At 34.4% G+C, this 12,917-nt stretch overlaps 1 protein-coding gene across 1 annotated transcript; it reads right to left on the minus strand.

The window, feature by feature from the left end:
* Nucleotides 1–3,113: 3,113 nt before the first annotated feature.
* LOC126818779 (acetylcholine receptor subunit alpha-type acr-16) lies at nt 3,114–12,658 on the minus strand. The gene is made up of 5 exons (XM_050546342.1): nt 12,508–12,658; nt 11,943–11,987; nt 6,328–6,437; nt 5,091–5,626; nt 3,114–4,446 (listed from the first exon to the last, which is right to left on the minus strand). The coding sequence occupies exons 1-5, from the start codon at nt 12,601–12,603 to the stop codon at nt 3,866–3,868; spliced, it is 1,368 nt and encodes a 455-aa protein (XP_050402299.1). The 5' UTR covers nt 12,604–12,658; the 3' UTR covers nt 3,114–3,865.
* Nucleotides 12,659–12,917: the final 259 nt, after the last annotated feature.

Here is a 12,917-nt window from a genome sequence, read left to right on the forward strand (position 1 = left end):
AACAACTATGGAGGATAAAGCCTGTTTTATTCCTGTTGTTTCACGACTTGTAGGCCCTATTAATTAATTTTTCATGAATTATTAATATAAAATTTGATGGAATCATTGATGTCGAATAACAACTCCATACTATTGCACTGTATATCAGAATGAAAACAGTTGGCAAACAAGTACGAGCGTACCATAGAGTAGGAACCGAGCATGCCGTCATCGCAACAATCTTGGTATTGGTGCGCCATATAAAATCAATTAATTCACAATTTTATCGAATAGTGTCGCCCCAAGAAGACGAAATGAAATGAAATGAAATGGGGTTTAACGTCCTACTGTTTTGCTCTTAAACTGGGCTAATGAAGACGGGCATGCGCCATACAGTGTGCTATGAGGGAAATTTTGCCCGGGCAGCGGCGCTACGGCCTACTCTTGTATCGAATTCCAACTGTCGAGGGATCTTTTACGTGCAAGTCAATGTGAACACTGGACCTCGGTTTTTCGTCTCATCCGAACGACTAGACAGCTGTCCTTGTCAGGCCCTCCGTCCTGTATCACTGACAAGGGGGAACCACGCCGGAAAATCTGGATGAACTTTCTCGGCCAATGCAGGGATCGAACACCCGTCCTCCAGGCTAAAATGAAAAAGGTGGTAAACGGTGGAATTTATAAGTATCTACAACATCTATGGTTTTCTATAAAATTTAATTATGAGACGTTTGTATTATATGTTTAAACCTACTCGTCATGGTAGTTGTGATTTATATATCAACTGATCAAAATGTATTTTAATTGCAAATGGAGCTGATTATAATATAGTCAAACAGTGGACTTTACATTTGTCCTAGTCGTATCACACATTCATTATTTGTTGCGACCAAACGTATTATATCTAACCATGTTTTTATTACAATCCCGTCTCCTTTATAATACGATTTCATATCATTTTATTTCCTATGTATATCAATATTTATCACCCAATAATACATTCTACAGTAGATATCGCTTGTGTGATATATTTCATATTCTACTGCGATATCTCCTTAGGAGATATCGCTTTACATGAATTTGATTGGTCAGTTGAAAAGGAACTAATTTTTTGTTACTTTATCAACTTGTGTTGATATTTTTTGATTTCAAAAAAGACTGGTAGGATATTCTCTATATATCACACAAGCCAATTTAAAGTATATTGTTTTTAAAGATGGCTGCCTAGTGGTTGCATTGTATCTTTCTCTCCAAGTTTCATAAGTTTTTAGTCTTCTAGAGTTCATTTTGGATTACAAATTTTTACATCAGACAAGATACTACTATTGTGCATTCTTATATTTGGAGTAACTATAGAATATATTTATCGTTTTGATCAAATTCAACACAAAACATTTGTATAGTGAGATTCATGATAATCACCTACAGCAGGGATGAGATGTTTTCTATAAGTAGAGAGTTGCGGTTTATAAACTGTTTCCTGAACTTTCTCTCACTCAATCAAGGCGTTACTGAAACAAGTTAGCAGCCTATTAAGACAAGGATGAAAAAAAAAACAGAAAAAAAACTTCACCATAAATCAACTAGGTCGGTGAACTCTAATAACCTTATAAACGTTGATACTGGTAGTACTGATCTAATACACAATACAATTACTGTTGTTAATGTTTTTCAGCGTCATGAAAAATTATCTCATTCGAAAAGGTCACCTATTTATACCAGTCTTAGATTAACTTCTTCATATGATATTTCTCAGTGCCTGAATTGTACTCTGTGGAATGGAGGCAGACCACCATTAATTTCCCCATTGACTTCAATGTTAATTCTGGCCTCTTTGCCCACCTCCAACTTTTTCCCAAATTTTCGTTGGGCTGAATGCTTTTCACTACAGACAGAGAAACAAACAGTCATGTCTTTGCACTGAAATTTGTATGAGGTTGACCACCAAAATTTTGAGATACACAAACTTGAAGAAGCATACTAAAAACATGTAACTAGTTGCCGTACATATCGCCGTAGCTAACCTGATAACCCTGTTATCCTTCCGCCTCAAAATAAATCATGAATATTTACCAAAACCTGGCAGAAAATGTTAATTCAAACCCTCTTCGTCCATTCTAGACCAAAAAATTAAGAAAAATGGGCATGCAAAAGGGGAGAAGAGAAAGAGAGAGAGAGAATTGCTATAAATAGACGAACTACAATTCGTTGGGTACCGAGATGGTGAAATTTAATGGTGGTCTGCCTCCGAACGCTCGTTCCTTGGGCTGTAAAACTGTTTCTTTGTGTGCTTCCATTGTGTCAAATCATACTGTCGTCAAAAAGGTGGTGGGTTAGCCATGCTTACCAGATTTGAGGGTAAAGTAAAATACTTCTGGGACTTACACATCCAGCATGGAGGTGATGGACTACAATATTTACAGTGGACAAGATCTTTTACATTATCATACTAATCTATCGCCCCTCCCCCCACCCTACTCCATGACTGTGAAAATGTTCTTATCTGAATTCGGTTCTCTTATGGAATCCGCTATGATAATTACCACATGAATATTTGGACAATAATACCCACGCGTTATCCTTCAATAACTGTCATTCTAGTATCAACTATTAATCTGTATTTGAACTAACAAACATAGTGACATGATAACAATCGTTAAAAAAACACAAAGACAACTATATTAATGTCCACCACAACGCAATTGAATTTTTGAATTTTAAAAAATAGGATGGTAATAACGTTAACCTGGTCATTTGAAAACTAATGCTAGGTTCCCACTATCACGATTCGCGCTACGATTGAAATCGTGTTTTTAATCGTGGTGATCCTATCAGGTCTTGTCATATATTGAGGCCAGTCGTAGCAATCGTGTTGATCGTTTCGAAACGTATCTGCACGTACCAGGTCGTGGACTCAATAGGGACAATCCTATCGTAACGCATCGCACGACAGTCGAAACCTAGGATAAGATATCGTAATTATTATTTTTAACGGTACGAGTGTGTGTAACCTTAGCAATGGCGACCTATTATTAAGTTCATATTAAACGTCTTTGCCGGCGTATCAAAAACAACATATATATATTATTATATTTCTGGGTTTTTTTTATTATATGAATATATTTACAAAGGAGGGGGGGGGCACGTATACACTAACCATGTTTATTTATAAATAAATCCATTTAAACACAGTAACATTCAAAAACATGAAGCAATTACGCTACTCTAACCTACAATATTTCTCAAATGAATAAACCAGAAACAAATAAATATCTTATTTACCCATTTAATCTATAGAACATAAAATGTCTTAACCTTGATTTGAAAACTGTAACATTAACATTAGGACACACATTTCGCAATCGATATTGAAACTTAAATAACGTAAAATTTAATAATAAATCTATCCTTACAGTTAATAAAGACAAATGAAGGTAACGAACAGTCTTCTTTATTGGATTGCAATCTATAAAAGGACTGTTGCATATGATCAACAAAAGTAGTGGGAGAACAATGAAATTATAGACATCAAGTAAATCACATCAATGGACACTTAAAAATTTGGGCTGAATACATAATTTGCTGCATGTGAAATGACAAGATTGATTCGATAGTACATATAACATTTCACCATCCTGTTGTGGAAAACTAAAAATGATCAGATATTTCGGTTATATATTCTGCTTTTGCTTAGTTCCACATTGGCAAATAATAAACGCGTTAAATCTGAACATTTCAATACACCATTCTGCACATTATCTTTAATATCATTTTTGTCTTTGAACTGGCATTATTGTTTATACTTCAGAGTATTTACTTCCGTGGATATTAACAACACCCGCCTCGTACACACAAAAGGACGTAATAAATTGTATACATTATTCAATTAGTCATAAGGTATGGATGTAATTTTTGTCATGGGACTAATTATCAACAACACTAACGTGGACACAGACGTAATTGTTATGAAAATAATGAAAAAGAATTTGTCCATGACTCTGGCGATCTCCTGCCATTCCACAACGGCCAACCGTTCACTACGTCCCCGTTCGTACGATTCCAGTACAAATTTTAAATATTTTAAAATTTCTCGTTCGAGCTCGGTATTTTGTGTCTGGAGACCATTTGTCCCCGAGCCTACAGTTTGTCTTGATCTCTGACCTGTATCAACGAGTCCATTGATATTAAGGTCAACACGAGATCGATCACTTGGGTTATTGTTTTCAATTTTGCCGGATTCAATTAAATTTTCGCTCTCTCCCATTGGTCGAGTCAGGTCTTTAAAAGCATCCATTTTGTTTATATAGTTCAGGCGAACGCACATTAGTTTCCCCAAAATCAAACAGGACATTTTCACAAATCGTGGTGGTCGGTGAAGCAAAACTCCTTTATGGTGACAATTCAGAACAAACACTGACAAGGCGACAGACAGGGCACTCATTGCCATGATCACTGTAAGATAAATTCCTAGAAAATAAAATTGAAAGAACATTAGCCAGATCATAAGTAGGGTATTTATCTGAAGTATGTCTCGAGTGGGCTTTTAATTCAAGTTGGCATTGGGTATTTGTAACCTTGATTGAAGAAGTGTCTTTGGTGCTAAAAAAATCCTCATTAAAGAAGGCTTACTTTTAAATTGCCATTGTGGACTGCTATGAGTCAAACTTGCTCCTCGGCACAACAATGGGTTGTTAAAACTATTTAAAGACTTGAAAATAATACTAGGCCCTGTAGGATAAATTGATTCAGTACCGTAGTTAGAGTTTGTGCCGTCTGGGGAACTTAAGATTGCCCCCGCACCACGCTACTACAGATACACACGCAACCACGCAACGCAATAGAATACACATCACTGGTCTTCACTGCACTAGACCAAAAGCCCCACTACCCCTAAAAATCGAGACTTCGTTTATTATAGTGGTATGGCGATGGTACGAGACTATGTAAGCTGTTTTTGTCAAAACTTCAAACATTCATAACTTTGCCCAGAATAAAGTAATTTGACTGAAATATTCAATATATTTAATTTTTAGTTATCTATTATTGAACCAGCTATTTGATTATATCTTTCATAATGCATTTTTAAGTGAATTAAAATATGACTGACTTACCAATAAGTGGAATATATTCTGACGTAGGTGGCATGTTTTCAGCAACCAGCAGCATAAAGACTGAGAAAGCCAACAACACGGTTAAACCGAGTGTTATTTTTTCTCCAGAATCTGGTGGCAAGAGAAACCCAGTCATTGAAAGACTGGACAACAAAATACACGGAATAATCACATTGAAAAAATAATATAGAACTCTTCTGCGTATATGGAGATAAAACGTGACGTCGGGGAACGGCTCCTTACAACATGGATAATAAATTACATTTCGCACAACTTTTGTGTTGATCAAAGTCCATTCGCCATTATCAACATAATTCTCAAGGTCCATGTCGGTTGTTCGATTAGACACGTCCACCTGGAATCCATCATAAGCCCATGATCCTAGTTTCAATTTACAGACCTGGTCATCAAACGGAAAGTACGTGATATCCATCTTACAAGAACTGCGCATACGTACTATCGGAGGCCAGAATACTTTGCCGTCGGATTCAACCATCGCCAGACTTTTCATGTAACCTTTGTTATGATTATCAACGCTGAAATAAATAAAAATAAAAATAATGAGGTCTTGATGAGAACATTAACCGACATGTTGATCTATAGATAGGACCACCATCCTCTCAAAGTATTTGTCAGGTCCGGAAATAATTCTTCATCAGAAAATCATCTTTTATCAATAGATAATCTATCAATTTTCCGTCCTGAAAAATCAGCGATCAGTGCAATCAGTGTTGCTTGAATTGTGTTTTTCTTTATTTTTTTTTCTTCCGAGGACAATCAACAGCGAGGACCAACTTGATAGAATACCCATAAACATAATTTAATAAAATTTAATAAAAAAAACATTTAATAAAAGACTATGAGTGGCGCTGGCGCTTATCATCGAAAACGTAATATTATTTTTTTTCAGCTTTAAATTGTAATACTTGGACATTTTCGTTCACTTTAACAGTATACATGAAATGAAATGGGGTTTAATGTCCTACTGTTATTTAACAATATAAGCCGAGATATCAAGTTCATCTCTTATTGATCTGCCGTTACTACAAGACAAAGTAAATCCAACCGAAGGAGAATACTTTATAAAGGATCAACTAGGATTATTTGAAAACCTCCATTTTGCAATGTTTTCAAATGTAGGCCATTACACATCTTTTATTACTGTTCTAATTACAGAGATATTTTGTATAGAAAATGGTATGCTGGTTAAATATTGACCAAAGGTATTAGTTTATACCTGTTATATAGAACAATATCCGGAAGCCATAATAATTTACAAGGGATTCTTATAATACTAATGTTATTAAATTCCTCCTTGTTCCACGTCAGTTTCTCATCAAACCATTCCTGAAAATATATAAGTTTTTTTTATCTTTAAGACGGAATATTGAGGTGGCATTGGGAAGTTTAATGTTTTGTTCTTTCATGGTCTCTGCAATTCTCACACTTATTTTAACGGTCAAATTGATCTTTGACAATTATTTCATTCACTTGAATAATTTCAGTCCATGGTCTCTGTGAATTCAAACACGGGCTGCCTATACATTAGATAGTGGCTGTGACATTTCTATCTCGTTGAACAACAAGGCAAATAGTAAAAACTATTAGGTTGGAAAGGGGCGTTGTATCCAAGATGATTATTACAAATTGGTAATACATACGGCGTCGAGTTGTTACTGGTAGGAAGTGGATCAATGACTCTACTACGCGTATTAGACCTGGGGCATGTTGGTTTTGCAAGGGTTTATGAGTGGGGGGGGGCGGGGGGAGGGGTATGTAATGGGGCATTTTGGGTGAAAATAACCAATAATTGGCGGAAAGTAATCAGATATTTTCCGGAAATTATCCTTTATAAAACCGAGCACCAATTTTATATGCTAGTACGTACACCTAGATCTATGGATATAATGTTGCTTTCTAGGAACGTAGTGCGATAGACATTCAGAAGGATCCGGTTTAATTTCAAATAATTTGTATCGGAAACTAAGTAGCCAATAAATGTTGCGTTTCTTTATATGCTCAATATCCATCAGCCTACATTAATATTATATAGCTGTGAAAATCTTTCTATTCTTTCCAAAAATTTGCATTTATACACAATCATGTATTATTGCCTTCGGGTTATTCTAAACGATGTTAGTGAGTCATTAAATATAACGCTCTTATATGTCGATATTTTCTATCAATAACGTCTTCAATTATTGCTTTCATTTTTTCTAAATTTTCAATTTAGTGACATCGTAACATTTGTTTAAAAAGAAATTGACTAAGAAAGAAAATCCCCGTTTTCTTTTAATAATATTTTATTAACAAAAAAACCTTCGTGATCAATAAGTGCCAATCGTCAAATAATAAAGAAAGGAACCAAGAAAACAAATCAACATTATTGACGTATTCATCATAATTTAACACGCATTTCCCCATAAAGCCATTCGAATCCCCGTTTGTACGTGACAAGGAGTAGGGCTGCCTGTCCAACCTCGTGTGTTTTCTCCAGGTCCTGCGTTTCCTCCCACTGCTAAAGACCACTGTGTGCAAACGAATTATTGAAATAAAAAAATGAACCATGTGTTAGTCCCGAAATGACCTAATTTTTGTCCAGTGGACGTTAAAATGCATCATGATCTCGAGCTTAAGACATTGCGTAATATATTGTAAAAACACTCGGACCATTAAACAAGACATAGTAACGTGCTACAGGCATGTTCCTTAATACCCCGATTTCATGGGTAGTGACGTAAAACAAAAATAGTCGCAAAAACGGAAAACGTGCATCATTAATATCTCAGATATTATGGATATCATAAGAGACTTTGAATATCGGCAAAACAAATATAATGTGCGTAGTATATAATTGTCCACAATTAGCACTTCAATCACGATTTATGATTATACGAACCAGATAAATACTTAGTGCAAATTGATTAAAGTAAGGTGAATTAGTTCAGTAATGAGCATTGTATGAACATCAAAGGTACTGAACTATACTGATGATGGAACAAGAATATAACTGTTTTATCAGTACGCTATATAACATAACACATGAATCTCATTTCAATGGACACAACAAAATTGTCAAACTGTCATTACAAGAAGGAAAGAGACAATTAACTATAGAATTAGCTATAGAATAAGACATTGTCTGATAGTTTACACAGTACCAATAGATTAGTGTCTGGCTATGTCATTTGAAAAACGGAGTAAGACAACAGAGAATATAAAATATATATTATACCTATAAGTTCTAGAATACTATAAACACCCCCAATCCGGACGCACCCGGATCCATTCACTTGATTTGATTTTGTTTGTTGCTTAGTGTCGATATAGTTTGTGTTTCTTTTGCACAGGTTTATCTTTACTATTAAAAGTGCTAAGTCCCTTAGATAAAAAAAATAAAGTATTGAGTTGATTTGATCTTATGTGTTACTTCAATTAGTGATTTTTAAATACATATTCTAATGGTTAATTCATTCTGTGTTGACACAGACATATTCGGTACACCTCAACATTGACTATATCTATTACCGTAAAATGTTTGACAATATTTTGGTATATCGGATACCATTTTTACAATTTCTTGGGTGTTGTCTATTATCTTTGATTCGTAAGCCCCCCAAATACTTTTATTTTTAGAGAATGCCTGTTTCCGTGATTTACGAAACGTGTTTATGATGTTTATCTTTTACACGAAGGATACGGTCAAATTTATTATGGAATGCCAGAAGCATCTTCGTTATGCTATTGATTATGTGAAACATGTATCGAAAGACACGGAATGATTTATTATGGATCATCACCATATACATATCATACGATGATAGCATGGTTTACTTCGCTTAATTCATAACCTATCACAGCGACAGCATATAAAACGTGTAACTGCCAAGTCCCTTGATGAAAAACTAACCAACGTTTACTTTTACTTGCAATTTCTCATTTAGAGTCAGGTCATTAATTTAGTTAATGAAACCTTTGGGGAAAATAAAATAACATTTTCTTTGAACAAAATTATAAATTAGCGTACTTAAAAGGTCACAAAGAGGACGGTTGTTGAACAATTTAACCATATTCGTTAAGTTGGCGAAACAGGCTTGATTCTGACAGATGAAGTCGGATTTACGCTTCCTGTGACTATATAGCAACGGTAAAAAAATGGATTGAATCAACGTTCCATATCATTCCGTAGAGTGGTTATATATGCACCTATTGCATAACAACAGATTAAGTTTAAATTGATTGTTTAACTAAAGCGAGTTGAGTTGATTAATTTACTGTACACTATTTTTCTGTACAATTTTTATAAAAAAAAATATTATCGATAGAATGGCGTCATGTTATTTGTTTTTTCTCTAAATGTATTATCCTTCCACCAATGCTTTTATTCTTGTTTAGTCTAGTTCCAGACAAGGATGTAACATATACGTTACAATATTTACGTTGACAAACACAGTCTATGAAGTGTCAGTTCTTGTTTTGTTTGGCAAATGACAATGAAAGCATTCCCCAGTTTAATGAGGTTGGGGTTTAGTACAAACCGTGTATGTATTGCCGATACATATTCGATAAAAAATAATACAATTAATAGTGTAATTTGGACCAGGGATTGAGTATGACGTCATCGCAGCAATTTTGGAATAGTGACGTCAAATCAAAGCCCCCCCCCCCCGTCAATTGATGTGAAATAGTCCAAGGAACAAATTTTATGTTGCTCGTACGTGAATTAGTGGATTCTTGGGCTTTTTTCAAGAACAACAAGATGGGTGGCGGTTGAAGCCCAGTATGGAAGACCAAACAGCTCTTTATGCAGTGTTCTTAGTTCTTTAATAGTTCTTAATTCATAGTCCTTAATTCTTATTTCTTCATAATTTGTACTTCGACATTTGTACTCTCAAATTAACATTTGTACTCTCAAATTAACATTTGTACTCTCAAATTAACATTTGTACTCTCAAATTAACATTTGTATCTTAAAATCAATATTTGTTTTACAAATAAGACATTTGTGTTGTAAAATGTATTTTTGTTTAATTTAATTGTATTTTAATATAAAGATAACATTTATTTGAGTAATCAAAAAAAATAAAATAATAATCTACATTTATATTTCATCATAGACACACAACGAAAAACAAATCTCGAACAACAAATTTCCAAATACAAATCGTCAAATAGAAATCTGGCAATAAGTTTCTGCAAAAACATTTCTCGAAATTCATCGAACAGGAACATTATGACGACATGAGCCGAAATCAACCTAGCATACAATAAGTCACAATACATAAAAGGAGAATCGAGCAAGCATATTTATACTAATATTTGTGACTGTCGTTTGTCTGTCCGTTTGTCTGTCTGTCTGTTCGGGGTTGGCGGCTACACTAGGTCTGCCCCGAGTCTGAAATTTGGGGTATAGGGGTAGCTCGGACCGGGGAGTAACATAGGCCAGGTGGCGTTAGTCTACCACTTCCGGTTTCGGAGTTATGACCCCCGAGCGAAGCCGGGTATCCTGCTAGTATACAATAAGAACAATCGCTCGATGGCCGTGACTTTAGTAAAATCACGTGCGTGTTATGTTTCTATATATATTATATTCGTTAATCTGATCTAGCATTAAATAAGATAAATTGAAAGTAGTAATTAGTAATTAGGTTATTTTTTGATAGCGACATATTTCTTTGGACAAACGAAATCTTCTATCTCTTCTAAATCATGTAATCATGAATGCGCCAGTAAAATAGATAACACTTGTATATTTAAAGAGTGATATACAAATACTTTTCGGTGAAGCATTATACGATAACTGGAATTTCGTATTAATATGCGTATTTTGACTTTTAAATTCCCCCCACCCCCTCACTAAATAGAAATTATATCCACTTTAACAAGGTACGTAAACATGAATATGTCAGAAAATATTTTACAATTTTGGAAATGTATGCATCCCGATATCATGTATTTCTTGTTATGGCAAGTACTTTGACCTTAAATACCCCCCCCCCCCATCACAACCTGATTTAATACAAGTTAGTGCCATTCAAATTTAAGCTTCTATCAAGATGTGTAATTATAAATGTGCCAGCAGTATATAAACAGATATCGAGAATTTCTTATTAAGATTGGTTTTTCAAGGTATATAAATATAAATGTGCCAGAAAATAACTTGAAAAGTTGTACGATATTAAACTCTATTAAAAGTGGGGTCTTAAATGTCAAAATACGGATCATACTACGACTTTCCAGATATCACACAGAATACCACCGAAAAGAAATTTCATTTACCTTTTCAGAAATGTAAATTACATTCTGGCACATTTAAAGATACATTATTGGAGATTAGATAAAGAGCTGGTAGTTCTCACTATAATAGTTAAAAACTAGATAATGTAAAGGGAATTTGTTGAAAATTTAGTCAAATTGATCCACTCTGAACCGAAATTTTAGCGATTGAATTTTCAACCTAGTCTCAATCATCATTACTAAAGTCAGTACGATAAAAAACATAGTCTCGATGATCCATTTCTTGATTTAATTATGAATGGAAGTCGAACAGGAAATCGGAACCTAATCCAATAAACATTGCAGGCTAGCGATGCCATTGAGAGTTGATTATGGTCTTATTTCTTCATTCGTTGTCGTATTTCGACATGTGTACACTAAAATTAACATTTGTATCTAAAAATCTATATTTGTCTTACAAATTGAAAATCAATCAACAAAATCGAAAATTAAAAATAGAAATTAGAAATTATTTTTCAAAATTGAAAATAAACATAGGAAAATTAAAAATAAACATAGGAAAATTAAAAAAAAAAAAAAAAAAAAAATGGTTCGTATTTGAGCTTCCGTACTTACCTGATCTAACCAAACATTAGTAGATAAAACCTGATTCTTCTCATCCTGTAATAATAATCAAGACAATATTCACCATTATTAATGTACTGTACAATATTAATGGAATCTTGCACAATCATTTAATCTATTAGGAGTTTTTGAAACATAAGGCAATCATCATGCACATTAAATGAAAACTCAAAAAGACTTAAAAAGATATGTATTCATTTTAAATACATGTACTTATTGAACTATAATCCAAAAGTTATTTATGAAACGCCAACAATGCAATTTAAAGATAAATTATAAAAACAAAATACAGTGCAGTATACATTTTAATGTTTCGAAACAGTATCTTTGCATATGCGGAAAAACAGATTCAGTGGCATTCCTTATTGTTTTTTTTTGTTTTTTTTTAAATTTTGCCATTTAAATTTTGTGATTTCACGGATAAAAGCATGGCAAACAAATGTATTTTGTAACACTGATATTGCCATAAAGACATTTGTCAATAACGAGGCACAACGAAAAATATAATCCCACTCCCCGCCTTTCCTTCACAAAAAAGAAACAAAAGGTTGCTTACTACATCTAAGACTTGTGTAAGAGTAACACCCAATTTTATAACGACAGGTTGGGCAGCGTCAAAAACCGGTCTTGTATTTGGATCATAGTTCACCATCAGTTTCTCTAGTAGTCTCTGTTCACCAGTTAATCGATTTATATCAATTGCGGTTGACGACCGAACACCTGAAAAAAGTTAAATTGAAATACAAACTTGAAAAAAGTCGCCTCCTCACAGCTTTCCGTGTCAGATCGCAGAACATTGGCGTTTGCTTTGAACATGCTCAAAACAAACGCCGTGACTGGGCGATCACTGGCAACCACGGCACGATATCTGCTGTTTCCACCACGCTTTTACCACGCTTTTGGCGGTCTTGACGCGTTATGTAACCATTTTCCATCGCCGTGGCAGCGCAGTAAGGACGCCACCCG

The sequence above is a fragment of the Patella vulgata genome, chromosome 4, assembly GCF_932274485.2.
Source record: "Patella vulgata chromosome 4, xgPatVulg1.2, whole genome shotgun sequence".
NCBI classification, from domain to species: Eukaryota; Metazoa; Mollusca; class Gastropoda; family Patellidae; genus Patella; species Patella vulgata.

Bases quoted from the DNA above. Each gene is read 5' to 3' on its own strand.
- LOC126818779 (XM_050546342.1), bottom strand. From the start codon at position 12,603: ATGGTGAACTATGATCCAAATACAAGACCGGTTTTTGACGCTGCCCAA. The intron at 11,988-12,507 runs GTAAGCAACCTT...TTATTATTACAG, and splicing joins TTACACAAGTCTTAGATGTA to GATGAGAAGAATCAGGTTTT. The intron at 5,627-6,327 runs GTATAAACTAAT...TATTTATTTCAG, and splicing joins GATATTGTTCTATATAACAG to CGTTGATAATCATAACAAAG.